The sequence below is a fragment of the Lineus longissimus genome, chromosome 1 (genome assembly GCF_910592395.1).
Source record: "Lineus longissimus chromosome 1, tnLinLong1.2, whole genome shotgun sequence".
Classification (NCBI taxonomy): domain Eukaryota; kingdom Metazoa; phylum Nemertea; class Pilidiophora; order Heteronemertea; family Lineidae; genus Lineus; species Lineus longissimus.
In genome coordinates, this window is record NC_088308.1 from 23432239 (window position 1) to 23458419 (window position 26181).

Below are 26181 nucleotides of genomic sequence, written 5' to 3' on the forward strand. Positions count from 1 at the left end.
CACCACATATGAAAACCATGCAGGACATAAACATCTATGTGACATCACATATTCTATGAAGTGAGCATTGGACTGTTGTTGAAACCATGCATCTATGAGATACATATAATATTAATGGCAAAAAGACAAATATTGGTCCAGCAATTTAACCAGGTGCAAGGTCCCACGTCAGTCCTATCACAATAAAAAAAACATCCCGGGCTCGCACATCAAGCTCCACCTTAGACCACTGATGACTTTGAGCATAATTGTAGCAGTTTGATCATGTGACTTCACATGTCTCAGGACATGATGGTCATGGCCTGATGAGAAACAGGATGTTCAATGCATTAGCATTACAAGTATCTCCCGCTTAGTATTGAAAATCTATGAATATTAATGTTGAGTTTGGTAATGCAGGTTACAATATGTATGACATTGACAGAACTACAGCTGCTTCATTATCATTTAAAAGCTGCACTCAGGAATGTTAACTGGGATTGAAACTGTCTTTCATCAACATACAGTACATCACCAGGGGCCGAATGAATAAAACGGCCAATAAAATGTTACCTCAAAGAAAAAACAAAGAAACTTTGGGGTACAAAATGACAGGGCATCAAAAGTACAGAGAGTCAGAAAGAAAAAAGCTGTTTTTAAAAATTTATCAAGCTTTCAAGATCGCCATGATATTTAGAAAAGAATACTATTATCTTTTGTAGCCACGTACCTTACGAGTGGCACTGCCAATTTTGTAGACCAATCTAAATGTTTCTAAAAGTTTCTAATGTGAGCCTTTTTTAAAAATCATTCGCAGGTGAAATTTTTTTAGCAATGAGTGAGTCACCAGTGCGACACCCCATTCTGAAGGATTTTGAGAAGGCAAAAACTAACCTACCCATAGACCAATTGAGATGAGTAAAGTGTTCTTTCGAAAGAGGTCAAGATAGATATGGCAAGCAACCTTGCAGAATGAGGAGTATTTTGACTCAATTCTGTTGAGATTTGCAACACACTGGTCTTTGAGTGCACCAATTTAGTTGGCAAAGTTTCTTCGCATGAGCAAAATATCATTGAAAGAAGAGTTCAGTAGCCAAACTTCTTGTTCATAGATAATTTATAGTGTTCAAAGCATAGAGTGGCACAAGTCAAGTAAGGCAGTACACGTACATGTACAGTACATGCACAGTTTCAAAGCTAATTCACAGGCACGATTGTATGATTATGAAAAATAACATATAAAAAAATTGAAATTTTCTGGAACTTTTGATAATTTACATTTAGCAGTTTGGCCATTAAGCAAGACAGGTGAGGAAACTCCATTACCAATGGGACTGAGGCCCAGAACTGAAGAATAAAGAATATATCATGTATGTAGTGTAACGAGATAATTTGTTCACTGGAGTAGTCACATACAACATCCCATCATAGCAAAATTCACAGATTCTTTACTTAATAATTCTGTTCTGAGCTGAGCGACCTGAGGCATGCCAGACAAAATGGTTAACAGGGTTTAAGGAAAGCTTGTGAACAGCGTTTTCATGCGATAAGGGATGTTACTGGTGACTATGTACTGTCATGTTTTCGAAAAAGAATGTGTACAAACTACAACATACATGTAGGAAATAAGATCTGGTCAAAATGTGAATAAGACGGAGTGTCACACCTTTGGCCGAGAAATTGCGTTAACAAATCTCATTAGCGCTAGTGTCCTGAGACTCTTGTTACCTAGATACCATTTTTATAACACCATCGATAATTTATGATCATTGCATGCTATGATGAATGATCGTGCATAGATGTGCATGGGCTTGTACATTCAAAGGGGCTATCCTCGGCCCTCGATGCCTCCTGGCAACTTTATCTACTGATGATCCCCAAACAGCTGTGTTTTGGGATGTGTTTTTTATAACGAATTCGATCCAAAGCTGTTTTTGACATTCTAATATCCATCAGGTCATCGTCATCCTTATGCACCTAACAAATGTATGGCAATATCAGGAATTGGCAGATGTCAGATTGTGGAATATTATCATCAAAGTCATGTGTAACCATGTCATTTTCACCAGACAGGGCAAACATAACTTCATAAGTCAAACTTTCAGAAATGCAAATTTAACTTCTGTATTGCTGTGCATGTCTAGCTCAGACGAATCATTGGGAACAGGCTGGAATCAAGCAAAGACCAAGAGTGGGTCACTGCAAGAGTGGGTCACTGCAAGTCCACTGTGCCTCAATATTTGTGAAAATTTGGCAAAAATTAGCTTAATACCTGGTTCTTGAAAATGAATTCATGTTTGCTATTCTCATTCTTACCAAATAAATGATGCATGAAAGGCAGCATCAGTTTGAGGAAATTGAAATAAAAGCTGTTGTTGGAAAAAAGAGAGCCCTCCAATATTGTTCAGAGGACTTTTAATTGGGACACCCTGGAGAATTGCAACCTAAGGATTGATAAGAGAAAGAAATGAGGAGAAAGAGAAAATAGAGGAAAGAAGACCAGAAGTTCGAACTATCTCCAACTTATAAAATCAGAATAAAGAGTTCTCTTTCATGAGCATGCAACATCTCACAAGGCTGAAACAAGATTGTTTATCACTATCAGCTGCATGCAAAGATGTTCAAATCAAAAGACTTTTTGAAATATCACGAGTTGAAATAGTTTCAATGGGCATGCACCACAAGCCAATAGACATCAGGAGTTGACAGACTCACCATGCTTATGGATAATATCTTTAGAAGAGACTGAGATGAGAGAGGAAGAAGACAGATAAGAGACTATGTTGTTCTGAAGATTCATCAGATCATCCACGTGAACTATCAAGGATCATTGCCACTTCAACCTTTAGGCCATGCTTGTTGAAAGGGAGCAAGTCAGTCTGCATATCGAACAAACCCTTGACAGATCAAGATCGAACAAAGAACGTTTGGAAGACTAGAAAAGAAGAGAATTTGGTAAACAGTCTCCACAATTTCTGTCATCTGAAACATCAGCATGATTTAGACATGGACATGTACTGCAATCGGCTTGCTTTTAAAGGTTGTGTCACTGTTGTGAATTGCATCTTGCCTCAAAATGAGTATACAGCTGTTTTGATTTACAATTACATCGTAAACATTTATCAAGTCTACACAGATGACAGTTTATGACTTGCACTTATTTTGATATATTTTCTTTCAGATTAGATGATGAATATGCCAATATGATACTGCTGTCCAATTTATTGCGCTGCTGGTTTTACTGAAGAAGTCATTAGATTCCTGTTGTAGTGACAACAAAATCAATCACAGCAATTACGATCCTGAAAACAAGTAACATATGGCCTGAACAAATTCCACACATTCTTTTTCCAGTGGCGAAATCTGTGATAGTTTGACTGGCCATATGCCACTCAGCAGCATGTTACCACTTTGTCTTTGTCGTTATCTCATGAAAGAATACAGCGATGTGGTCTTTAAAGCTCCATTGTTTGAAAACATAAAGAAACAGCAGGACCTGATCAGAAAGAACGTATCAATGTTTTACATTCAATCATAACAATGGCATGGACTGCGATCAGAGCAGCGGATACTCAACTGGTCACAACTGACAGGAATATATATCAAGTCAATCAAGATGGGCTCAGATTCTATGTAGACGCAATTAAGCCATTTGAGAGACGCCTCTATGAAAGGCCTGTCTTACATGAAATAGGCCTAGGTGTAAGAGATGCGTCTCAACATGCTATTGGGCCTATGGCATCAACACAGTATCTTTGAACCATCAGTCCACAGATCATCAGATATCATGCATGTCATGTGGACATTAGAAAAATCAGCTGACAAACCAGGTGGCTTATCACTTTCTCATTTAATTTTGCACTACAACGCGATAAAAAATAACGCAACAACCTGAAACCTTTCAAACCTACTTTGAAGTCTCATCTCTTAAAAAAGTTACGGGTGGCCATTTATAATTTATGTTGCTAGAGCAACCATTTCAATGCAAATAGTGGGCATTCTAAAGTTGTCAGGGAGATTTATTGATCTGGAAGGCAGGGGACTTTTCATTCACTCAAACTTTTATAAGATGTAAGATGAGACCATGCATTGCTGTAAAATGGAAACATAAGACTAGTAGGTATTTCATAGTGTTACTACAAAATTTATAATTTCCTCGAATCACATGCATCAGAATATCAATAGGAATCATTATTTAGCTATTGACCAATATACTGGGAACAAATGTCCACTAAAATCAATTTAGTGAATGCTGTGAAAATTAAAGGAAAATGTCGCAATACATGCAGTAAAAACTACCAACTAATGACAAAATTCAAAGTGCCTGAAACATATAGCAAGGCACAATGTCAGTAAAGCACAGGACAACTCATGCAGAATAAAAAATATCAATATATCTTACCTCTTGTGACCAGGCATAAGAATGCAGCAATTCCTATTAGAACATCTTTGTACAATGGAACCATTGTGGTTGAGAATATCACAGGCAGTGTTCGGGATGGGTGGGGAGGGGGACTTCAGCAAAATCTGGAAAGATGGAATGATTATATAAATTTTCTGTTGTAAGTTGTACAGATACATGCTGTGGCCATCATTTTATCCTTGCATTGCAATACCCTTCCTGGCTTTTGCAGACATTCTGTCAATATAACAGATGAGATGTGATGCTACAGCCACAGCTAGAGCTAGACGATATGGACTGATTGAGAAAAGCAAGGTTAAAGCCAAATCCATGTCTATGGCTGGTATCATATTTGATCAAATCCTGAAGTCACAATTAGTCCTTTGTTTTTGAAATAACATGTTAGCACTTGTTACAATGATAGTTATCCTGAAATCATGCAACATCAACACACAAACCAGGAAGAGTACTATGGTCCTAAATACTGCAAGGACAAAACCATAACACTAGACAGTGAAACGAAAGACATCTGATCGAAGACTTGAAGAACATGTCTGACAAAAATGACATTGTCACATAATGACAAGTGTATAAATACTTGTGGCAAAGTTCCCAAGAACTCTCATAGGGATAAAACCAAGGATCCGTGAAATAAAAATCCCCCAAATCTGATCACATCATAATTTGACGTATCACGTCACCACTTGCAAATAAGTCAATATTACTTTATTTACAACAACAATGGACACAATGAAAAATTATATAGCAAATTTAATTGTTAGCAGAGTGTTCAGAGTGTTCAGAAAGAGTAAGACCAAGATCTAAAGCCAAGATAGGTTAAGTTAAAGGCAAAGCATAAGTGTTTTAAGCAGATCATCTCTCATAGATCTGCACAAAGGTAAACTTATTTTTAAAGAATGACCTGGAGGGGATTAGACTTAGAGATTGCAATTTGGTTGATATTTTCGAAACACAATTTTTATCTCAACTTTTTTTGGTGCACAGAACTGCAACTGCAATCAACATCCTGAAAATAACCTAGAAAATTAAAAAAAATTAATCCCAGTTTTTTCTAATAATAGCAATAATTCATGAAATAGGGTCAATCAATGGAATTCTGCAACTGAATATTGTACAATTATCATGATTTCCATAACAGGATATATGGCACTTACGTTCAGACGCATTTCATTTTCATTCCATGAGCAAATTCAGCCATTGATTTCTCCTGACCTTTGATAATTACAGCAATCAACACAGACTGATTTCATATATTGAAATTGTGAGCACCACACCCAACAACTCGTGAACTGGGGATTTTTAAATTAGCTTCTTTAAAAAGTCAAAATATTTTTGCACCGAAACATTGCAGAGATTGTTTATTCCAGCACAAAAGTGAAACCTCTTTTCCATTCAATTTTAATACAAATATTGATTTTGACACCGTCACCAAACAAGAGACAGGTGGGAATGGATGAATTGTCTCATGCTGATCAATAAGTGAATAAACTTGACAATAGACACCGGTTGTAATGTAATGAAACCAATGTGGTAACAGAACACTACAACGGTGACTGAAGTGACAAATGTGGCAAAGTGTGGGGTGGGAGGCAACAATTGAGTCTTGTGTGATGATTGAGCCTGACTGCATTACACTGCTCTTTTGATGACAACAAATTACAATCATTATCAATATCATCTGAAAGAACATGTTTTTGAAATTGTATGCAATAATCACATAATTAATACTACTGAAGCAAGTTTTACATGTATTGCCTGTGGCAGTGTGGTTCCAGTGGCATGCTAAGCAGAAGTTTCAGTCTAGTTCCAATTCAATCTAATTTGGCTGTGGTGGGGGAAGTCAAATCATCCTATAGGACCAAGGAGAGAAACTAACGCAGAGAACAACTCAGTACAACCAAAGAGCGGGACTGACTGTCTAAAAGGCATGTAAGGAGTGACAAACACAAAGAAGACTGCACTATTCACCCCAATCAAAGTCAACAAACTTGCACCAACAAGTTAAAACTAACAACGGGATCCTTATTCAAGAGGGACAAAAGCGGGAACATCTTCATTTTGAGATGTCGCAAGATAACACATGGAATATCATCTCATTATATGAGGAGAGCCAACAGGTTTCAATAAGTGTCAATTAATCATTAGAGATAGCATCAGTTGGGCTTCAACAAATAGGGACAATTGAATGACCAATAGCCAAACTACCAAAAGGTCCCACAGAAACTCAACTGTCAGTGTTAGGTGATTGATAATAATACACAAAATTCAAAATCTCAAGGACAAAGAAATGAGCCTGAATCAAAGGAAATGAGCTTCTTTCATTATATTTCTTTGCCAGGGGCTTTTTTCTCTGTTATTTGTCAAACAAATTTTACATGATGTTTTTACTGTGTCCCAGATCCATATTCTTGCATGAAATTCTTAGAATATTCCTTGTGGGATTAAACTGCCCAGGAGATAAATGTAGGTGAACACCCATTTAAAACCTGGGAAGCTGTTTTCTGAAAAACAAAGAATAGACCCCCACCCTTGAAATTGGCATTCACATCGTTTTGAAGGAGTTCTAATTGCTTTAGGATTTCAATTTCAAGCTTTAGTGGTCAATCCTTCAAGCTACAAGCTAAAAACTGAAGTGAGGGAACATCCAAAAAGTGAAATGAAGGGCTTCTGCAATTTCACATGGTGTAAAAAGATGACAGGCCAACTTGCTTGTTTTACAACCATTGTCTTTTTTTATTTATTATCAAAAATCCATGCTTTTGTTGAACCTAAATATAACAGGACCCCCTTATATTGGTACACTCACCGGGTAAAACAGCAACATCCATGGACTAAATTGAATACATATCCAATCAAACTAAACGGAACATTATGAACTATCCAAATATGTAACAGAGTCGTGTTATCCAACTAAAGCATGTTATTCACAGTATGTCCCAGGTGAAAATTTACTTCTAACAGTTGGGTAGTAATAATGTTTGCCCAATATGCAACACCGTGTGAACACACCCAATGATGGTATTGTAATGTGCTATTCACAGATCAATGGAAAACTGCACACAGGTAGATATCACATACCTGGAACAGCTAGCGCAACCTATACTCCTCAAATAAAAATCAATACATCCCCGCGTGCCTGATTTGGACGTGTTGAGCATTCCTGCTGATTTTTATTCACATGAACAAGTGAAAATATGCATGCTATACTGTGGGCAGTAATTACTGTGTGTTTCACAATAGACACCGAGACCAGGTTTTGTGTTAAATTAACTGGATCGTGATTTTAACACCTTAGGCCACAGTGACACTGACAGATAATGAAAATGAAAAAGGATTGTTCCTAATAATAATTATATCTAGTTTCAGTTTCCAGAATGATTGGTAGTTATCATCAATTGACTCAATAATGTCAAAACAATTCGACTGCATAATTAGTCTTACAAGAATCAACCAGCTGCATCTGCAGGTCTTTCAAATATGTAGGCGTGATGTTTCTATTAGTCAGAGGAGAGCAATTGATTATTTTGATCAATTGATTTCATCCATAGACTAGAGAGAAATTATATGGCCACCTGACTTCAAGAGATTGATTCCAACATACACCACGTCAGTATTTGGGAGAAGATCAATGCTGAAAGTGATCAAAATGTAATGTGCACAAGCACACGCCACAGGGCTTGCGATTAATGGCCTCAGTCATACAATGTCGTCATCACTTGTTTAGTTTTGATACATTATTTAACCATGACCTTCCTACAAACTTTACAGACAGCAAATGCATCAATTGTTTCAAATTATGAAAGAAAAGTTGGCCAAATTATCGTCCATGATGTAATACACTCAAGCCTATGTGATTTTACAGAAGTTACTAATTCCCAAATCTTATCATAAGCGATCATCTAAATTAAGTAATATTTTCCATGTAGGACATGAAGGTAACAGGGTAGGAGTAAAAACCCACATCATCATATCAAGTTTGATTCCACTCCCATTTCAAGTCATGGGAGCTGAATAACAACAACACAAGTGGCGGCCTGAACACTCAATATCCATTACATTCTCACTATCACAATGCCAATGGCCTTCAATCATAAGTGTACTTTAACTTAAGAGGCACGCCCCAAGTAACAAACAAGCCACAACACCTGTTCAGGCTAGAATGCAACTCCTCCGCTCCCTATTGTCCAGCATCCCAAATTCTATTCAAACTACTGTTGACCGATTTCCTCACACATGACACCTAACTTGTAAATTCACAAGTCACACCCACAACAGTGGCAGACGGTGGCTTATGACATTGTCCGAAGTTGGCTTAGGCCTTTTAGGCGTGTTCGGAGTGTGCGATGTTTTGTTTGTTTTGGCTTTGGACTGGTTCGTTCTCCACTGTTTGTCGAAAAATGGTCTTTAGTACCACTTCTTCTTCTTATACTCGGGTAGGACACTATCAAAGAGTGTATAAATACCGAGGGTGGGGAGTGTGGTGCGCCGCTGTTAGTAGCTAGCCTTTAGGTTAGTACGAAATACCTCTATAGATTCATACACTTGATTTGGAAAAACGTTTACAGTGTTGGCCGTCATCATGTCACGATGCATTGCAGCTCTGACGATTTTATATTACTGTAACGTGACGTGACGTCTTCGTAAACGTTGTTCCCAATCAAGTGCATGAATCTATATTATAAACTATAGTGTTTTGGTCTCTTTGTCTTGATTGTTTGAGGCAGGGCCTGTATTTTAGTATTAGTCCTCACCACCCCACCTTCTTCAGTCTGGCCCGAGGATAGCATATGGAATCATGAAACAAACAGGGGCTCCCAAACAGGAACTTTATTCTTTCTCTTCTTTCTGACTTCTTCAGTGACTATAGTCACTATGTCAGTATTTGTCACTGTCACCCAACAGGCTTCATCCGACAATTGAACCCATACGGACTGAGTACATACTGAGTAGCCTAGTGTATTTTAATCTTTTTCTCGGACAGCATGTATTTGTTCTAAATATTCAGCAAACGCGGCGGCATAAACCGTTCAAAAAAGGTGACAACTTCCGGTATCCCAATATACTTACAAACTATCACCTAACTTTTGCCATTCTTTTGACAACCCCTGATCAAATCAGAAAACGCTTTTCACTTCCGACCACAACATTCTCGGAAACGCCGTAATGTTGTTTTCAGTTTCGCCGTCGATCAGGTGGTGGCGCCTTAATGAAGTGAAGTGAAGTGAAGAATGGCACGAAATTCAAATTTGTATACAGCTAAAGGGCCACACCCTGTGTCTTATGTAGGCCTAATTGGCAATACCAAAAATCTATTTATGCAAAAGGCCAAAAAACATGCTCAATTTCATAGGAAAGTGACTTAGGCGATAGTATTGCCATCTAGCGGCAGGAAGTGGAACTGCAAATTTTGGACGAATATTTCAGTTCTATTTTTTGCCACGAAACAGCGCCACTGTCGCCTAAGCCAATTTCAGGCTGTGGGTCCTGTAATTAATTGGTTTTCATGCCTCAGGAAGGTAATCAGTATCAAACTAAGGGAATTTGATAGATAATGACTTGCTTTAGTTGTCAATCAGGTTCAGCACAGCCACAAGCCATCTTCCAACACCAACGACAGGAGATATGATTCTCTGATGGGATAAACGACGGTGGACGAGAGTTTCACCAGTGGCAGGCTCAGGGGCTTGTTTGGAGCACCCCTCTATTGACCTTGTCAGTTGTTTAATATAGGAGGCCTTCCCTGTACCCTCTGATTAAATATAGGTGCAGTCACTGATCTTCAAACCTTTAGATTTAACAACATTTCAATCAACTTACACCTACATTCCATTTGTGAATCATGTACTCATAACATGTCAATTGACATCAACCTGAATGGCCAAAAAACAAGACAAAGCACGCAGATAAATGAAAATTAATTTATTACAGTTCATTTTGTAACAAGCTTCACTTCCATAATGTGTACAGTGTAGTGTATATATATTATCTTATTTATAGAAGGAAACAATCATTGGATGCTCACTATTCTAGGGATGGATAAAACCAAATATGTACAATAATTATATTCAACTGAAGAGGGAAAATCCTGAACCAATTCTGTAAGTTTTTACTGCAAGCATCTCAATTGACAATGAGATTAGTCTCCATCCAGTGAAATATGTCTACTAGAATACTGCACAGAAAATTATAATTATCGAATTCGATAGTACTGTAAACATGATAAATGCTCCAAAGCAAGGTTGTCCTAATAATATTTCATTGCACATAAAAAATCTGATAATCTCCATGGCCATGTTTCAGAGCTCAAGATAACCCCTAAAAAGTGTATTTTGAAACATGAAACTTGGCCCAGGACCCTCACTTTTAAAACTGTCAACTTAAGAATTGTTACAGGACTCCTGAGATTTTGTCAAGGCTGATCAAGAAAGTCCACGTTTAGCTTGAGCCCTGTGTTTTGTGAAGCCTCTGCAATATTTACATCAAGTACAATGTGAAATGTACAATGTGAACCACGCTTAAACCCTTCATCCAAGCAAGAAAGTAAATGTACACTATTTCTCTATGGAACAAAAAAACCCCCAGTGTTTACTTGTTGTAGGTATTTTGTTCTTCCAAACGACAATATGCAATGTATTCATGGTGTTTTTTGAAACAACCTCTTTTACATTCAGCAAAGGCACACAGAACTAAATACAATTGTAACAAAATTTGGTAAATGTTTGAAAATAGCTGCACACAGAACGTTTAATCTTTAGGTAATGAAGAGGATAAACAGTTTTCTATCCTATTCTCTCCATCAAGACACTTGCATTTTTTCAACAGGTCAATGTCTTGTTGCCCAAAAAATAAGGATTAAGTGTGGCTGGACAGGCAAGCACATTCTGAGCTGTCTGGACCTAGTATCTGAATAAAAAATTACGGTCATCCAAAAAGGAGGTGGGCCTAATATGTACCCAAAAGGGGTAGGTCCAAAAATTTTGGTATTTATATTCCACCACCTGTACAGAAGAATTCCCTTTGTACAAAACAGCCATTTTGAGTACTGGGGTCTGCAAATTGGGTTTTGATGCATAGCGGAACATATTTTATTGATGGCCCCTTCGACAGACATTATATTATCATTACAGAATCTATTCCATGATAAGATTAACAAATGTAATCAGTTCATTACTGTCATGTTACAACTCAACCGACTGCCAATACCAAATAAATCCAGTCCTTAAATCAATGTACACGATAAAATAAATAAATCACTGAGCAAATACATGTAAAGCCTATTTACATTGTATTTTGCGCCATTAAAACAAGAAAACTAACACTAACATTTTAGTCCTTAATCATTATTTCAGCTTTATACAAAAATACAAATTGCGCGTCTTTCAGAATTTATACAAGAGCTAGATACAATGGCAGCTTTACATACAGGTCTGATCCTGCCATATTTCCTTGGGGGGCAATATGCCTAATTTATGTCATGTGGCACATTTCTCAGGGTAGGTTTACAGTAGTCTTGATTTGAACTCTGGGATCTGTTGAGGACTTGTATACTCATATCAAATCTACAATATAACAACCCTTGGAAATAGAATATTGAACACCATAGTTTCCAAAAGCAATTCAAACCTAACATTTCCTCTAGCTGGTTACACGAGGCAGACTTTCAATGATTTACATGGTAGGGTTCTAGTTATTATTCAACAAGTATAACCAGGTTTGAGCTTGACAAGGTAGACTTCATATTTAGGAACAAAAGGATTTTTCGGGAAAACACAACTAGCAGTATTAGGTGAACTATACTTCTACAGGTCATTGTTTGCCTTGTGAAAAGAACACCAGTTCTTTTGTTATGATATAAGCTGTTATGAAGACTGAAAACAGCGCAGGCTGAAAAAAACTTTTCAAAGGAGAGGAAATTAGCTGCCATTTCAAACATGATTTTGCGAGGTCGTTCACAAAATGAGTATGTTTCCAGCCAGATTCTTGCTAGTTTACAAGACATAGATAAGCAACCACATCCCAAGCATCTCAAAACATGTACATTTAGTATTGGAGTAGAAATGCTAAGTCAGAGGTATCGAAACTCCGCCAGCTGAAAGAAAATAGAAATAAATCGTTAATCATGTGTTACAGTAAGGGTTAAAACAAACAGTCTGTTCCAGGTAGAGATAAAGTATTGAGTTTGTAGCTTCCCTGAAACTCAGGGTGCCTCTGTGAGACCTGTTACAGTGAAAGGACTAACTGCCATTATCTTTGGCTCAACTTAAAATTCCAATAATTCAACTCCCATGTTTCAAATTCATGCCAGCTCATTGACTTTAATTACCAGATTCAGTAAATCCACTGCAAGACAATTCAAAGACGTTTTTACTTTTTGATAACAGACCCATTGCCAATACCTTTTGTTCTGTTTGCTGACTCAATAATCTGCATAAGACATCTGCCAAATTCTTCCAGTATAGCTCTCTCGTGTATAACAGGTGGCTGCCGGGTTCTTTCTGCATCTTCTGCTTGTGCCAACATACACACACAGGTAGCCTCCGCAACATCTGATGTGATGAATGTATAAGGTAGCCTGGAAAAGGACACAAGGATGAATTGATTTTGGAGACTCTAAAAGCGATCTCTTCCACTGCAGAGAACTTCAGAGAAAGAGTTATTGGTTCCAACTGAAACTGGCCAACCTGTTTTCCTGAAAGGACCTATGGGAACTCAAAATCCTCTTGTAATGAGAAATTCAGAAAAGCAATTTCCAAAGTTTGTTCTTTTTACCACAACAAGCATCAGTTGTCTTAGATGAGTTGCTTTGACCCTGCCTCCACCTTACCTTTCAGCCCCCGACAGAGAATGTTTGGATGGTACATCTTGCATTTGGGAAGACAACTTAGTTCTGACTGAGGTCTGCTGTTGCACTCTCACTTCAGCAGCATCTGCCAGATGCATCAGAGTCTTGCGCTCAGGACTCTCATCAAAGTTCTTGCAACCAACACAACGACACATTGATGAACACGTGATTTTTGCCTGAAGACAAGAGCAAAGAATAGGGGATATCTGTTTTTTTGAGAAGTAAATATATAGAATTGAAGAATCAGCAAATGATAACACTGTGACAGTATGGGCCACTTAAAACAGCATTATCACACCTATCATCTTGATATGACGCTTGAATTTTATAGCTGATTAATGTGAACAAAGTCAAACTGTCACCAAATTTTTTACAGCAATTATTTATTTGTCATAAGAGCTGAAAAAAATCCCAGCTTGTAGTGGCAGTTTGCTCTCTAGACACAGTCCTCTCAAAGTTTTAACAAATCCGCACTTGAACCTACTTACTTCGTAACATTCACAGTAATTTTTCAAACATCCAGACTTTTTGCAATTGCACCCTTTGTTATGCCGCCGATCGCCATCACCAATTTTACCTAAAATACAGATATGCTTGGAATGAAATCATGAAAAAAAGTTAAAAAGTAATACATGCAACACCTGTTCATATGTCAACGGTTAATTGGAGTCAAGTCCAACATGTTTCACCTGAAATACCAAACTCGAGGCAAACAAAACATGTCTTCTCTTATTTTCTTTCTTTTACTTTATGAACCGGTAATAATCTCCAATGGTAAGTTGAGTCAGCTAGTTGAGGGCCTCAAAATAACTTACCAGTCCCTTTTCCTATTTTTGGATGAAAAGCATGTGGGTTTCTGTCTAGACATGATTTGATGGCTCGTGACCGCTCATCTTCGTGTTCCAAGTTATTAGCACAATTCGTACAGTTGCAGTTGTGACAGAATTCTCCATTGGCAAAACAATCACAGTATCTGAAGAGAAAAAGTACTCGGCATCACTTGGAAGCACCAAAAATTAAATGCAATCTTCAGTACAGCTCCCTTAATACTATATAACACTTTCCATTGTTGGTTTTAATCAGGGAAATGTTGACTTCATGGGAACTTGGAATCGTTCTACAACAATTTTTGACGGACTTTGTTAAGTCCTGCTGCTCTTTTGATACTTACAATTTCAAACATTGAGATTTTGTACAGTTGCATGGTTTTCTTGGCCTCTGACCACCAGGCGTTTCCATTGGGCTGGAACTAAAACAAAAAGATCATACAATTGAACATCTTTGTACATCTCAACCTCTTCTGAAGATCTCCGAGAGAAAATGCCATGAAAAAAGCATGCACTAGCGATAGATTGCACTGTAAGCAATATCAAATACCACTCACAGAGATTTTGAGGCTAAAATATATTTGCCATGTGTTTGGTGGTTAAAATGTGATAGGAAGGTCAAAAAGTCAAGCCACATATCTAAAGATAGAGAACTCCAAATTCTCATAAGAACTAACATCCTATCATAAATTTATCATCACATATGATATGGACATCAGAAGCAAAAACAGAAGTTCTCATTTTTATTCCTCATTCATACTTTTACAACTCACCCATTTAAATGTCTGGATGCAACAGCATTAGACACAGACATATCATTACTGGCTATAGGTATGTAGTCTTTGTTGTTAGCAGAGTTAGACTGAACGGACTGCTGCTGAGCAGGCTGTGAAGACTGACCAGCTTGTTGCTGCAACTGAATCATAGAATATGAGAATCAATTACGAGAGCTGTTGACCGACAGGTTTTTCATTAGCAAAAATATTCACATTAAATGTCCAAAACCAAAGCACGGCCATCACATGATAGTATTACTTAATAATATTAGAAAGAAATCCACAATACTGTGCTGATAAGGAAACACTTCAAAACCTCATAAGTCCTCCATGGTAGGGAGAAACAAAATGTCAGCTTGGCTCTTTACTTACATTTGAAATATACTGAGCTGGCACTAGAGCAAATCCTTGCACTCCCGAGACATTACCACCCGTGGATATGAGTGTTGTCCCAGGGGGTAACTGTGATAACGCAGTGGATGTTGCTGTTGTCACAGGTCTCATGGGTGCTAAACTTTGTGTAGGCGCTGCACTTGCTCGGATCTGAACAGTACTAGTGGCTGGCAAAAGTAACCTCTGCGTCTGTGGCTGTGCAGTTGACGTCTGATTTGCAGCAGGTTTTGGAGCAACCTGAAGAGAAGAAACAAAAGAAACACTCAGTATCTGTCGAAATATTTAATATTTGTCCTCCAATTGTAGATTCGCACTCAAGTGTCACCAAGGTGTTACTGATGATATAAATTGACATCTTTAACTTTAAAACCAGTTTGACATTTGGCTTATTTGTGTCCTTCAGGCACATCAGCTTCTGGCTCAGTTGCAGTTTCAGAAACAGGCCTTGAGATAATAATTCTTGTTGTCACTCACTGCAAATTTCAGGGTTTGTCCTGTTGTATTTCCAACAGACAGAGGAACCATTTGCTTGGCCTGGCCAGCTGGAGCAATTGTGGCTTGTTTGTTTCCTAAAATGAAAAAATAAATTTATACAATAGTCACCATTTATGGGGTTACCCACCCTTATAAAATAGTATTCATCTAAAAAACTATCCCAACCAACTGGATATGTCATCAAGTATTGACCAGTAAAACAATAAGACTGATTTTCTATGTTTGTTACCTTGAGTCTGTGCCTGCTGCTGTGATGCAGGAGTTGACACAAGTCTGATGTAGTTGAATTTGCTCCCTGGTACTTGAATCTGCTGTACATTCTGAGTATTTTGTAATGGTATTGTGATCTGCTTCAGTGTTTGACCAGCTGCATTAGTCTGAGGTTTCCCTCCCTGGAAAAGAAGATGCTAGTCATCAAAACTGAAAATGTCAGCAATGATATACTTATTAAAACATAGAACACTGTCCCGACTGTACTGGGATAATTTGATTTTCTGTGATTCAGCTTAAAATACAGGAAGGGCAATCGTGTACCACATACTCTTTCATACAACATCACTGTCACCACTTCCCAGTGACCAACTCACATCACACCTGTGAAACCATTTCTTGGGAAGTTTCGTTCCACAAAATAATTACATGAAACAAAGTCTGAATGTAGTTTGGTAGCTATGGAACAAGGTGGTAGCCTGTAGCCATCCGGCAAGTGAAGAGGGGTCGACTCCTTGAAATGTCACGGCCACTACTTGTTTGAATTGTTTCTCCTATATTGGTTGCCTGTCAAGGTTGAGGACATCGATCTATTAATTTAATCTAACTCCAGGAGTCCTGCTGCTGTAAAAGGGTGGGTTCATATTAACTTACCACACTGAATGGCTGCCGAATAAAAACCCTTTGAGGAGAATAAGTTATTGTTTTCGTAGATGTTGATGCTATTACAGTCCCACTCACTGAAGAAGCTGTTGTTGTGATCAAAGCATTTTTTGGTATCATTGTCAATACATTAGAGCCTGCAACATGCTGTAAAGGAATCACCCGGTGGGGAGACTTCCCGGATACAGGTATCATGGTTATTTTTGTAGGTGTTTTAGCTGGAGAAATGGCAATTTTCTGTTGTGGGATAATACTCCTTGGTGGGGTGCTACTGAGAGAAGTCAGTGCTATTGTTCGACCTGGCGACACAATGCCAGCTTGAGATAATGTTATAGTCTTTGTCGGCGTTGATGCTCCCTGGACTGATGGAGACAAGATAGTGAACCCTTGACCACCTGAGCTCACAAGCTGTGATTGGCTCACGCCACTCATAGACTGTGCAAACAAAACTGGCTGAGTTTGGTTCGTTGTCGGATTTTTTTGTATGATAACTTTCATCTGTGGTGGAGGCGATGATGTAGCAGGCCGCTTTACTCCAGCATTGACAACTGCAGCTGTTGAAAGTACTTTATTTTCAAATTCACTGCCCACCATGATAGTTGTCGCCTGGTCTGACAACAGGCTTAAACCTGAATTAATCAGACTTGTGTTTTGCGTCGACTGACCACCCATGATAGACGACACTTCCACTTCTTGAATAATTGATTCCACTTTCACATTTGGTGTCTCTTCTATCACCACCTCAGTCTTGGTTGCCTCAGGTACATCTGTTACCACCTCAATGTTCGAGTCTTGAATCTTGTCAAGTTCTGCTTTTATGTTTTCCAGTGCAACTAACTCGGGATTCTCCGTAATCTGATTCGCTGATCCAAGATCATACAAATTGGCCGACATCGCGGTAATGTCCACTTCTTCCTTGATATTATTCATTGTAACTGCAGTACTGGGAGAGGACCGTTCTGAAGGTGCCGATTCTGTGACAGATTTGCCACTACTCCTAGTGACCACTGGAAGAAGATTGAGAAAATATTAAATATATTTTTCTCCAGTGACTTGGTTGTATATTTCTTATGACATTTTAAATGGATTAAAACAACCAATCAAAACAGAGCGTTGTCGCCAAGGAATTAACGTCATGACATAAATGGCGATATAATGCAAAAGTGGCAATACAATCTCGCGCAACATTACATTCAACTAATCAAAATACAATGGATACCTGAATAAATGGAACAGACAACAGTCAGCAAGCGTTAAAAACAACGAGGATGCAATGCCCGATAGCTGCTCTGACCTCTGAAAGAGAGGATAAGATATATTTTAAAACAAACAAAAAACATGAGTGATATTTGGATAAGAAAAAACAACACACGGCAAACACAAACACGACAGAACAACTTTCAACTAACATTGAAGTGAACAGGCAAAAAACACAGCAAAACCAAGATTGCAAGAAGACGAAAAGCACCCGTCCACATTGTCATTGGTAATACATTGGGCCAACATCAACAGAGTATAGAGGGAAGGGGTCCTACACTACTACATCATAACATAATACACATGTCAGGGGTAGCCTACTGTGTTCATATGCATAGTTCTGTGCACGGCATTATGGTACTAGTGTATTATTGTGATGCTGCTCAAATGCCCCGCCATTTTCACGCTCCAAGACTGGGAAATTTGAACGTCGCGAATGCAAAGAATAGGCCAATAAAACGACGCCCGATTGTACGTTTTGGATTAGTAATTCTTTTCACGCTCAATTCACTAACTCACTAAAACAATGTTAATGTCAAAGAAACATTCAATGACACCGAAATGAGGTATTTCGTGGTCAAATTCGATGGAAAAGAAAGGGAAATTTTAGTGTTTTCGGCTTCTTTTTCGGACTTTCGAGCCAACAGACTTCCCAAAATCTCTGCGCTCTTTCGACTGATCTCGGTGAAAATTGACAACTTAACGCTTCGGATATTGTACTATAACATACTTTGAACACAACACCAGGAATTCATTAGATTATTATTTATTTTACCTGTTCTATCGGAAGGCATTATGAATTTGTTCAAAATCACGCGCCCACCATTGCTATCCCAGAATAACACGATTCCAACACACACTCCGCGAAGCAAAATTTTGGCAGCCAAATATTTTACTTGATCTAATTTGTTGATTAAATGTAAAAACGTTCAAATTTGTTGATTGTCCCATATTTCAATAACATATACTTTACTTTAATATATTGCAATATGCTATTAGGTGGCTTTATTCATACAATTTTATTATGAATTGTTAATTTTGATTTTTAGCAAATCCATTTTGCCAAAATTGAACACTTCAGGAGAAAATTCAAGATGGCAGCGTCCGTAAAACAACAACTCGCCGCGTTGGTTAATTCTGGAGGCTCTCATAAAGACCTCACTGAGAAGTAAACTATATATTTAACTTTTTGGAATACAACATATTCTTTTTTACCCAAATAAGTGTTTAGATGACATATATTCCGTTTCGTTTAGAACAAACTGGAGCAGTTTGTGACCTGTCAACCCCCGCTGTACATATTGACGGGTACACTATACAACCTCGACTCCAGGTCTAGCAGGTGCCCATTGATGATGCCATTGATTTTTGTGAACAAATTACATGTATGCCTCTGTATGTCATTGTGTTTAGTGAGAGGGAGGAGTTCTCTTGTACGCTATTGTAAAGACGTGTCAACATGTCTCCTGGTGACCAGGTTGATTAGACCACAGCAGAGATGGTCGCAAACAGTCGAAATATATGTAACTTTTGAACTTGACTCGCCTTTGTCCCCTCGGTACAACCCTATAGGCTATATGAACAACCGTGCCCTTGGCATTTTTAAAGTAACGTGGCATTTGGAAAAATGGATTAAAAATTTCCCTATCGCCTTATCGGCCTATTCATCTGATCCCAGTATTCTTTCCCTATATTCAGATACCGTACTGTCCTTGATGCAACATTAAAGACACAAGGTGCAGACCTGTCTGAAGGTTTGAAAGTGTTTGTTGAAGCAAGTGAGTGCTGTATTATTTTCTGTAATATTGTTGTGTTGTATTTCAAATGTCAACATTTATAAAACATTCACCAGCGCCAGGGGTTTGGTCTAAAAAAAACCACTTTGAAACTAGTCAGTCTTCAGATTTTTGTGAGAGGTGAATTTCCTCAAATTGGAACATCAGTGTTTGAATACTTTTAACTAACAGTCGTCCTTAGAAATAATTTGGCGGGTTGATTGGGACATAAGATGTTAACTATATCGCTGACATACTAGTATAGTACTTCTCAGAGTATCTATTCAAGTCATCAAGAATTTCATTCTTTACACCGCTGTTCATTTTGCTAGCTGGTGTTTCACAACACCGAAGTTTGCAGTATATGTGGTTCAAAGACAAATATGGATCTGGAGAGAAGAACGACTCAAGGTATAATTGCAGTCACCACAGTTTAAAGATACATTTTTTTCCAGTGGTGAATGAGAACGTGAGCTTGGTCGTATCTCGTCAAATCTTAACAGATTTCTGTAGTCACTTGAATAAACTGCCTGATAATGAGGCAAAAGATGTGTCACATTACACACTAGACAAGATACAACCGAGAGTTATTTCCTTTGAAGAACAGGTAAGATGTTTCCAACAATAGTAGTAGCAAGTATGGTGGTAGTAGAAGTAACAGTAGAAGTTGTACACTGTAGTAGTCTCAGTTATGGTATCATAAATATCTTGTCAGGTTGAAGTTGTCTGTCCATCAAATATCTGGTCCTGCTGAGGGAGGCTTTGTAGTATCATTGCTCGTAAAACGAGACAGGCCAGGAAAGTTACTTAGGGCTGTTTAAACTCAGTTGAGAAATGGGAAAAGCCTAATAGTTTAATTTGATTTCATTAATCAACGAATCAATTTTGTGGCAGAGGGCAGATAGGTTTATTCAATAAGTCTTTGTTTCTTTTTGTACAAGGTTGCATCAATTCGACAACACCTTGCAAATATTTATGAAAGAGAAAGCTGTTGGAAGGAAGCTGCTAATGTGTTGGTTGGCATTCCTCTGGAGACAGGACAAAAGTAAGATTTTTAAAAAACCAAAAGAACATCTTTCATTTCAAGCTTTATAATATCCAAGCTTTTCATAGTAGCGGTAAACATCAGACTTTTTGAGTAATGGTAGTCCGTGGAAATCAATTATGACCGGTACCCATTTCTTGTGTCTCCTGGCTAAAGGGCCTAATTCCATGGTGGAGGTTAAGTTATAAATGAGTATTCAAATTTTCCCATTATAGCAGTTGGTGCCTATATTCACAGTTCTGCACACCAGATTAAAAATTCCTTTTCTGGTCTTGTGGTAATCAATGAAAGTGTCCATTTTCAGGCAATATTCCAGTGACTACAAGTTAGAGACATATCTCAAAATCGCACGGTTATATCTTGAGAATGATGATCCAGTACAGGCTGAAGCATACATCAATCGTGCTTCATTACTCCAGGCTGACTCACAGAATGAAGAATTACAGATTTACTACAAGGTAACCTGGCTTTAAATGAATATGTTGCAAGCTTTTCATATCTATTCTACGTTTAAATACCATTTCATCATCTACCATCATACTCCCTTTCAACATGCACAATATGACCTATGATAATGCTATGTTGGTCAAATCTTGTAATGCTTCAACAGTGAGGAGACCAAGTCATATTCCAATTACTGTCGACTATAAGTATTGCATTCTAATCACAGCTGCTCATAATCGCCAATATCATTCATCCTTGTTTCAGGTTTGCTATGCTAGGGTGCTTGACTATCGGAGGAAGTTCATTGAAGCTGCTCAGCGTTATAACGAACTCTCATACAAACCAATTGTTGCTGAAAATGAAAGAATTACAGCATTGAAAAATGCACTGATTTGCACAATCTTGGCGTCAGCTGGTGAGTTTATGGCATTACTCATGGGCTTCACGAGTCATGCTAGGGTTTCAAAGGAATTTGTACAGATTTTTTTCCTGCCATAGGCATGAAAGGGGTTGTCTTCAAACATGATATGGCAACAGCTTTAAACAAAGTTTAAATGGTAAAACTCTGATGCTCCTGGAAAGAAATGCCAAATTGACCAAGTAACCAATATCAGGCTAGGCAAACACTAAGGTTACATGGAACATATTGAAGACGATACTGTCACAACTGAGGTCACATTCATTCTTGTCGAATCCAGTATTTCTTCTTCTTTTAAATAGGCCAACAGAGATCACGCATGTTAGCCACATTATTCAAAGATGAAAGATGCCAATCATTACCACATTATGGAATACTGGAGAAAATGTAAGTTTGTCTTTGACATTGTTGGATGTTGTCCATAGTGCAATCAAGAAACTGTCACAATCGGGGGCAGGTGGACATATACATGTACTGTAATGTGTTCATTCATGTCATAGCCTTGACTTTTTTTACCATTATAATCAGATTTTAGGTTTTTTTCCCCATACTTTTAACTGAATTCTTATGGATATTTTGACGTAAAGCAAACTTTACCAATTAAAAGAAAAAAGAAAGAATGATGAGGAATAAGCTTAAGAAGTTTTTCAGATATTGATCATGAAATTTACTTTTCAGGTATTTGGATAGAATAATTCGAAGCAACAATTTACAAGAGTTTGAAGCTCTCCTCCAACCTCACCAAAAAGCTGTCACTTCTGATGGTAAATATATCAATGCTGTTTTAGTTATTGCTTTCCGCAAAAGCAGATGCTTTCAGTTAATAGCATGTGAAGTTTCAACGGTAAGACTAAGGACTCTTACCAGCAGCAACCTCTCAAAAAAACCAAAAGTATATAGACTCGCTTACATATTTTTGTAAAAACTGATGATAGAATTTTATAGAACTTTGCTTGTCTGTAGTTAATCCACAATCATTTCTGCTCTCAATGGTCCTCTAATTTCCCCATAGGGTCCACCATCCTTGACCGTGCTGTGATTGAACACAATCTACTTTCTGCCAGTAAACTCTACAACAATATCTCCTTTGAGGAATTAGGATCTCTTTTAGAAATTCCTCCAATGAAGGTTAGTAAACAGTAGCTTCAGGCATATATTATTTGATGTATGGTACTGTTATGTTTCACTGCAAAGTCATCCACTTATTAAAGGTAAATTTAGGGAGCGAGTTGAAATCTGTGGCAGCGAGTCCATCAGGTATGTTCAGATCGTAAATAAATCTACCCCATTGTCACTCTTGTATCTTTGACTTATGTCCTTGTTCCTTTTCTTTGTGATGAAACTTTCAACAAAGCTCAACTGAACCCATCATGTCTCTTTTCCAGGCTGAAAAGATAGCATCTCAGATGATAAGTGAGGGACGAATGAATGGTTGCATTGACCAGATTGATTCAATTGTTCATTTTGAAAGTAAGTATATTCTCACCGGTCCCTTGGATATGAAGCTCACCGATCAATGCTGTCCAAAGGAATTGTATCCTTCAAAGACCTAGGAATTTACTCAGGTCAATAGAAATTCCTAGTAGTCATCTTTTCAGATACTAAAAGGTGATGGTGGTACAAAAATAGTGACTTGCAAGGTTTTGGATATTTTGTGTTACAGAGGTCTTAAAATATTTGGGCTAATTATCAACATCTGCACTATTTCAGATCGAGAAGCGTTACCAAGCTGGGACAAACAGATTCAAAATCTATGCTTCCAAGTGAATAACATTATTGAAAAGATTGAACAACAAGCTCCCGAGTGGATTGCCAAATCTATTGATGAACAAATGGCTGTTTCTTAGAAAGAGATCCACTACATTGTATTGAAAAGTACTTTTGCTATGTGCTGCAAGTACATACTCTTGCTCAGTGTGAACAAAACATGAAGATGTGATGTGGCATTATATTCAAGCTCAGCAAAGGAGTATCAAAGGTGACTGGAGCTAATCGTGTGCTATGTAAAGTGTCGAGTTGTGTCATAATCTGACCACCACTCATTTATCTTGTCATTACGAAGCTAAATAAGCAAGTTATGTGACTTTATGATTATTTGCTTGCATATAATAAATTTTTCGAACATTAATCAAGTTTTCTTCAGATTACTTAAGTTTCACCTGAAATTTCGGATGAGCCCTGAAAAGGTACATGACTTGATGTGCCTCTCCAAGCTAGAGGATTTGATTGGTGATTATACCACTGATAGCTTAAAGAACAATACAATAGTACATGTATTGGTACAGGAACATCCAGGGCAATCTTGCTGCCTTGACTGATTGATGGTCTTTGATATGTCTTGCATAGAAATTTGGACCCAGTCGTACACAGTGATATGGTTGTTCCATGTCTTGCCCAACGGGATCAGCAACATAGACCCACTCCAAAGAACGGTGTGCACCAATTGCCAAAAGGGTCGACGTCTTGAGTTGGCTGGGATGTGTGCTGAATGCCACAAAACACAATGGACAGCCAAGGCGAAAAGAAATCAAGACCGTCCTTAAAAGACCTGGCACCGAATAGTCAAAAAGGAGATGAGACAGCTTGGTCTGACCTCGGGAAACATCCACAGACAGGCTGCCGATCGGAGTGGGAGGAGACTGAAGACCAAAAACTTATGTGCCCACCAGGCACGGAGAGCTTCAAGTATATGAAGTAATGTCTTGCCAGCCAAGGCGACATCTACTGGGGTAATCCTCTTGAGACTAAAGAATATGGAGGCCAGTCGCCCTCAAGCAGTGTTAATGAATAATACAAGAACCTGTTCTTGTCTGCAAAATGTACACACACGAATTCATCAAGTTTTTATAAAATGACAAATGCCTTTATTTCCATTAAGTTTATAAGTTTGAAATGCATGATTTAAAAGGTAGTAAAAGTTTACTCCTTCGAAGCAAATGTAGAATGGAATGGAACATTTCTTGTGAAGAAGACGTTTTTCCTATCCATACCCAGGAAATTTTCAGTCCATGTTTATGTCCATTGGCATTTAACACTCTTGGGGAAATATTCCCCTGGACTGGAGTGATTCCATTCCGAGCAAGATACATGAAAACATATGTCAACTATTTTACTTTCTTTCTCCCAAAACCCTTATTGTCACCCAGAAGATTTTCCAAAGGCTATCTCTTCTTGAATCCATACTTCTTTCTTTCGTAGAATAAATCTGTCTTTGCACTTCCAAGATTGACAATTTTTGGACAACCATCTCTCTGAAAAATTTAACATGGAAAGTGTCAACAAATAGCCCAAAATCTAAAACGAGTTTAGACACCACTGAAATGGTGTTTTTCTTCAGGGTTCAATTTTCCCTCTTGACAGTAAAGTAGTTGCCCCACAGACAAGTAAGAATTCTGAAGTTTTAATACAAAACCTATTGCAGGGCAAATGTGTCATAAAATTCAAAAACGAGATACTCACGTCTTTTTCCTGTATGGTACATTCTTTACAGTAATAAGCATCAGAGACTCCTGGACCACCGCATATTACACATCGTCCTTGATAGGATCCATAGTTACACTCGTCACATATCCGAACCAGTGTGCATGGGCGCACATATGAATCACATATTACACACTTTCCATCACCTGCAATTGATTGAGAGAAAATTTAGGTTTTATACTGGACATGATTTTCACTCAGTAACCCTTCAGTTCACACCATGTTTTTCTCAGCAAATTTAATCATGTTCCAAGTTGACTTTTGACCATCTTTACCTTTTTAGATGCAATCATGTGTCTTCGAATATTCTGTGGTGATTGGACAAGGAACATTGGCAGACTTCTTGCACATTACCCTCTTTGTCTTACAGGCCCTACATTTTACTTACATTTTTCACATAATCTTCCGATGGCTAAAATGAAGAAGAGAATACACTTGAAATCCATTTTGTTCTCAACATAGGCCTATATGAAACAAGATTGGGCCTTACCTAGCAATGATGGAGGGGGATACGGGGGGACTATTGCCCTCAGACATGTAATTCATGTAGATTTGGGATGAAATATATTGTGTTCTGCCCCCCCCCCCCCCCCCCCCGATTTGCATGCTACCTTATAGGGCTAAATAGATAAATAGAGCCCTCCTGCCCCCCCGGCCCCCCAGCCCGTCCCAGCTCTTTCGATTGTGTCACATGATAGGCACTGACGTCCGACCATTAATATTAACATGCAACTTATGTGACAATAGAATAGATTATAGTGGCCGACAATAAGAGGTCTTCGTCCGGCATTCGAATTCGTGTACATTGACAGCATAGTGTGGTTTTTTTAATCATTTATATCGACTTTCAAGCCGTCTAAACCGATGCAACAGAGCAAAGTAATATGAAGACTCCCATGCACGGATTATTTACACTGAAAAAAACCCCATATCTGACCAACAAACTTACCAACGCCAGGTTGTTTTCGGCAAAAAATCAAATCGGGGTGATGCTTCGCCATCTTGGTTTCAAATTACGCTGCGTAGGGCACAGGCAGAGAATGATAAAATGAAATATGCGAAGCATAATTACAAATAAAGGATATTCAAGCGTATATTTTGACTTGAAAATGTATAAAATTAAATAAAGTATTTTTCTGGTTGACTTAATATGT

General features: G+C 38.1%; 4 protein-coding genes across 8 annotated transcripts in view; 1 reads left to right on the forward strand and 3 right to left on the reverse strand.

Annotated features, from left to right (window-relative positions):
- Positions 1–9571, reverse strand: part of LOC135493053 (cadherin-23-like) — a 48838-nt gene extending 39267 nt beyond the window's left edge. For 3 of the 4 annotated variants that reach the window (XM_064779933.1, XM_064779929.1, XM_064779912.1), the window contains exons 1-2: positions 9470–9571; positions 4382–4506 (exon numbers count right to left, since the gene is read on the reverse strand). In XM_064779933.1, the coding sequence (XP_064636003.1) occupies positions 4382–4445 (64 nt within the window). In that variant the 5' untranslated portion in view covers positions 4446–4506; positions 9470–9571. Of the gene's footprint in view, positions 1–4381; positions 4507–7208; positions 7387–9469 lie in introns of those variants that run through there. The other variant, XM_064779920.1, reaches the window with a different exon arrangement.
- Positions 9572–10306: 735 nt separating this feature from the next.
- Positions 10307–18704, reverse strand: LOC135493081 (protein lin-54 homolog). Of its 2 annotated transcripts, XM_064779946.1 has the most exons (13): positions 18641–18701; positions 17828–17904; positions 16600–17615; positions 15965–16127; positions 15715–15809; positions 15220–15477; positions 14845–14987; positions 14416–14493; positions 14060–14217; positions 13733–13821; positions 13227–13420; positions 12799–12974; positions 10307–12491 (listed from the first exon to the last, which is right to left on the reverse strand). In XM_064779946.1, the coding sequence occupies exons 3-13, from the start codon at positions 17536–17538 to the stop codon at positions 12463–12465; spliced, it is 2322 nt and encodes a 773-aa protein (XP_064636016.1). In that variant the 5' UTR covers positions 17539–17615; positions 17828–17904; positions 18641–18701; the 3' UTR covers positions 10307–12462. The 2 variants fall into 2 exon arrangements, with proteins under 2 accessions (XP_064636016.1, XP_064636007.1); XM_064779937.1 differs by lacking the exon at positions 17828–17904 and having other exon boundaries at positions 18641–18704.
- Positions 18705–18952: 248 nt separating this feature from the next.
- LOC135498991 (COP9 signalosome complex subunit 4-like) lies at positions 18953–23675 on the forward strand. Its single transcript, XM_064789621.1, has 11 exons — positions 18953–19033; positions 19564–19643; positions 20096–20247; positions 20582–20685; positions 20990–21143; positions 21394–21544; positions 21850–21934; positions 22226–22311; positions 22560–22675; positions 22933–23017; positions 23258–23675. The coding sequence occupies exons 1-11, from the start codon at positions 18960–18962 to the stop codon at positions 23392–23394; spliced, it is 1224 nt and encodes a 407-aa protein (XP_064645691.1). The 5' UTR covers positions 18953–18959; the 3' UTR covers positions 23395–23675.
- A 713-nt stretch (positions 23676–24388) lies between these two features.
- Positions 24389–26050, reverse strand: LOC135499065 (PHD finger-like domain-containing protein 5A). The gene is made up of 4 exons (XM_064789740.1): positions 25977–26050; positions 25416–25439; positions 25007–25173; positions 24389–24798 (listed from the first exon to the last, which is right to left on the reverse strand). The coding sequence occupies exons 1-4, from the start codon at positions 26026–26028 to the stop codon at positions 24709–24711; spliced, it is 333 nt and encodes a 110-aa protein (XP_064645810.1). The 5' UTR covers positions 26029–26050; the 3' UTR covers positions 24389–24708.
- Positions 26051–26181: the final 131 nt, after the last annotated feature.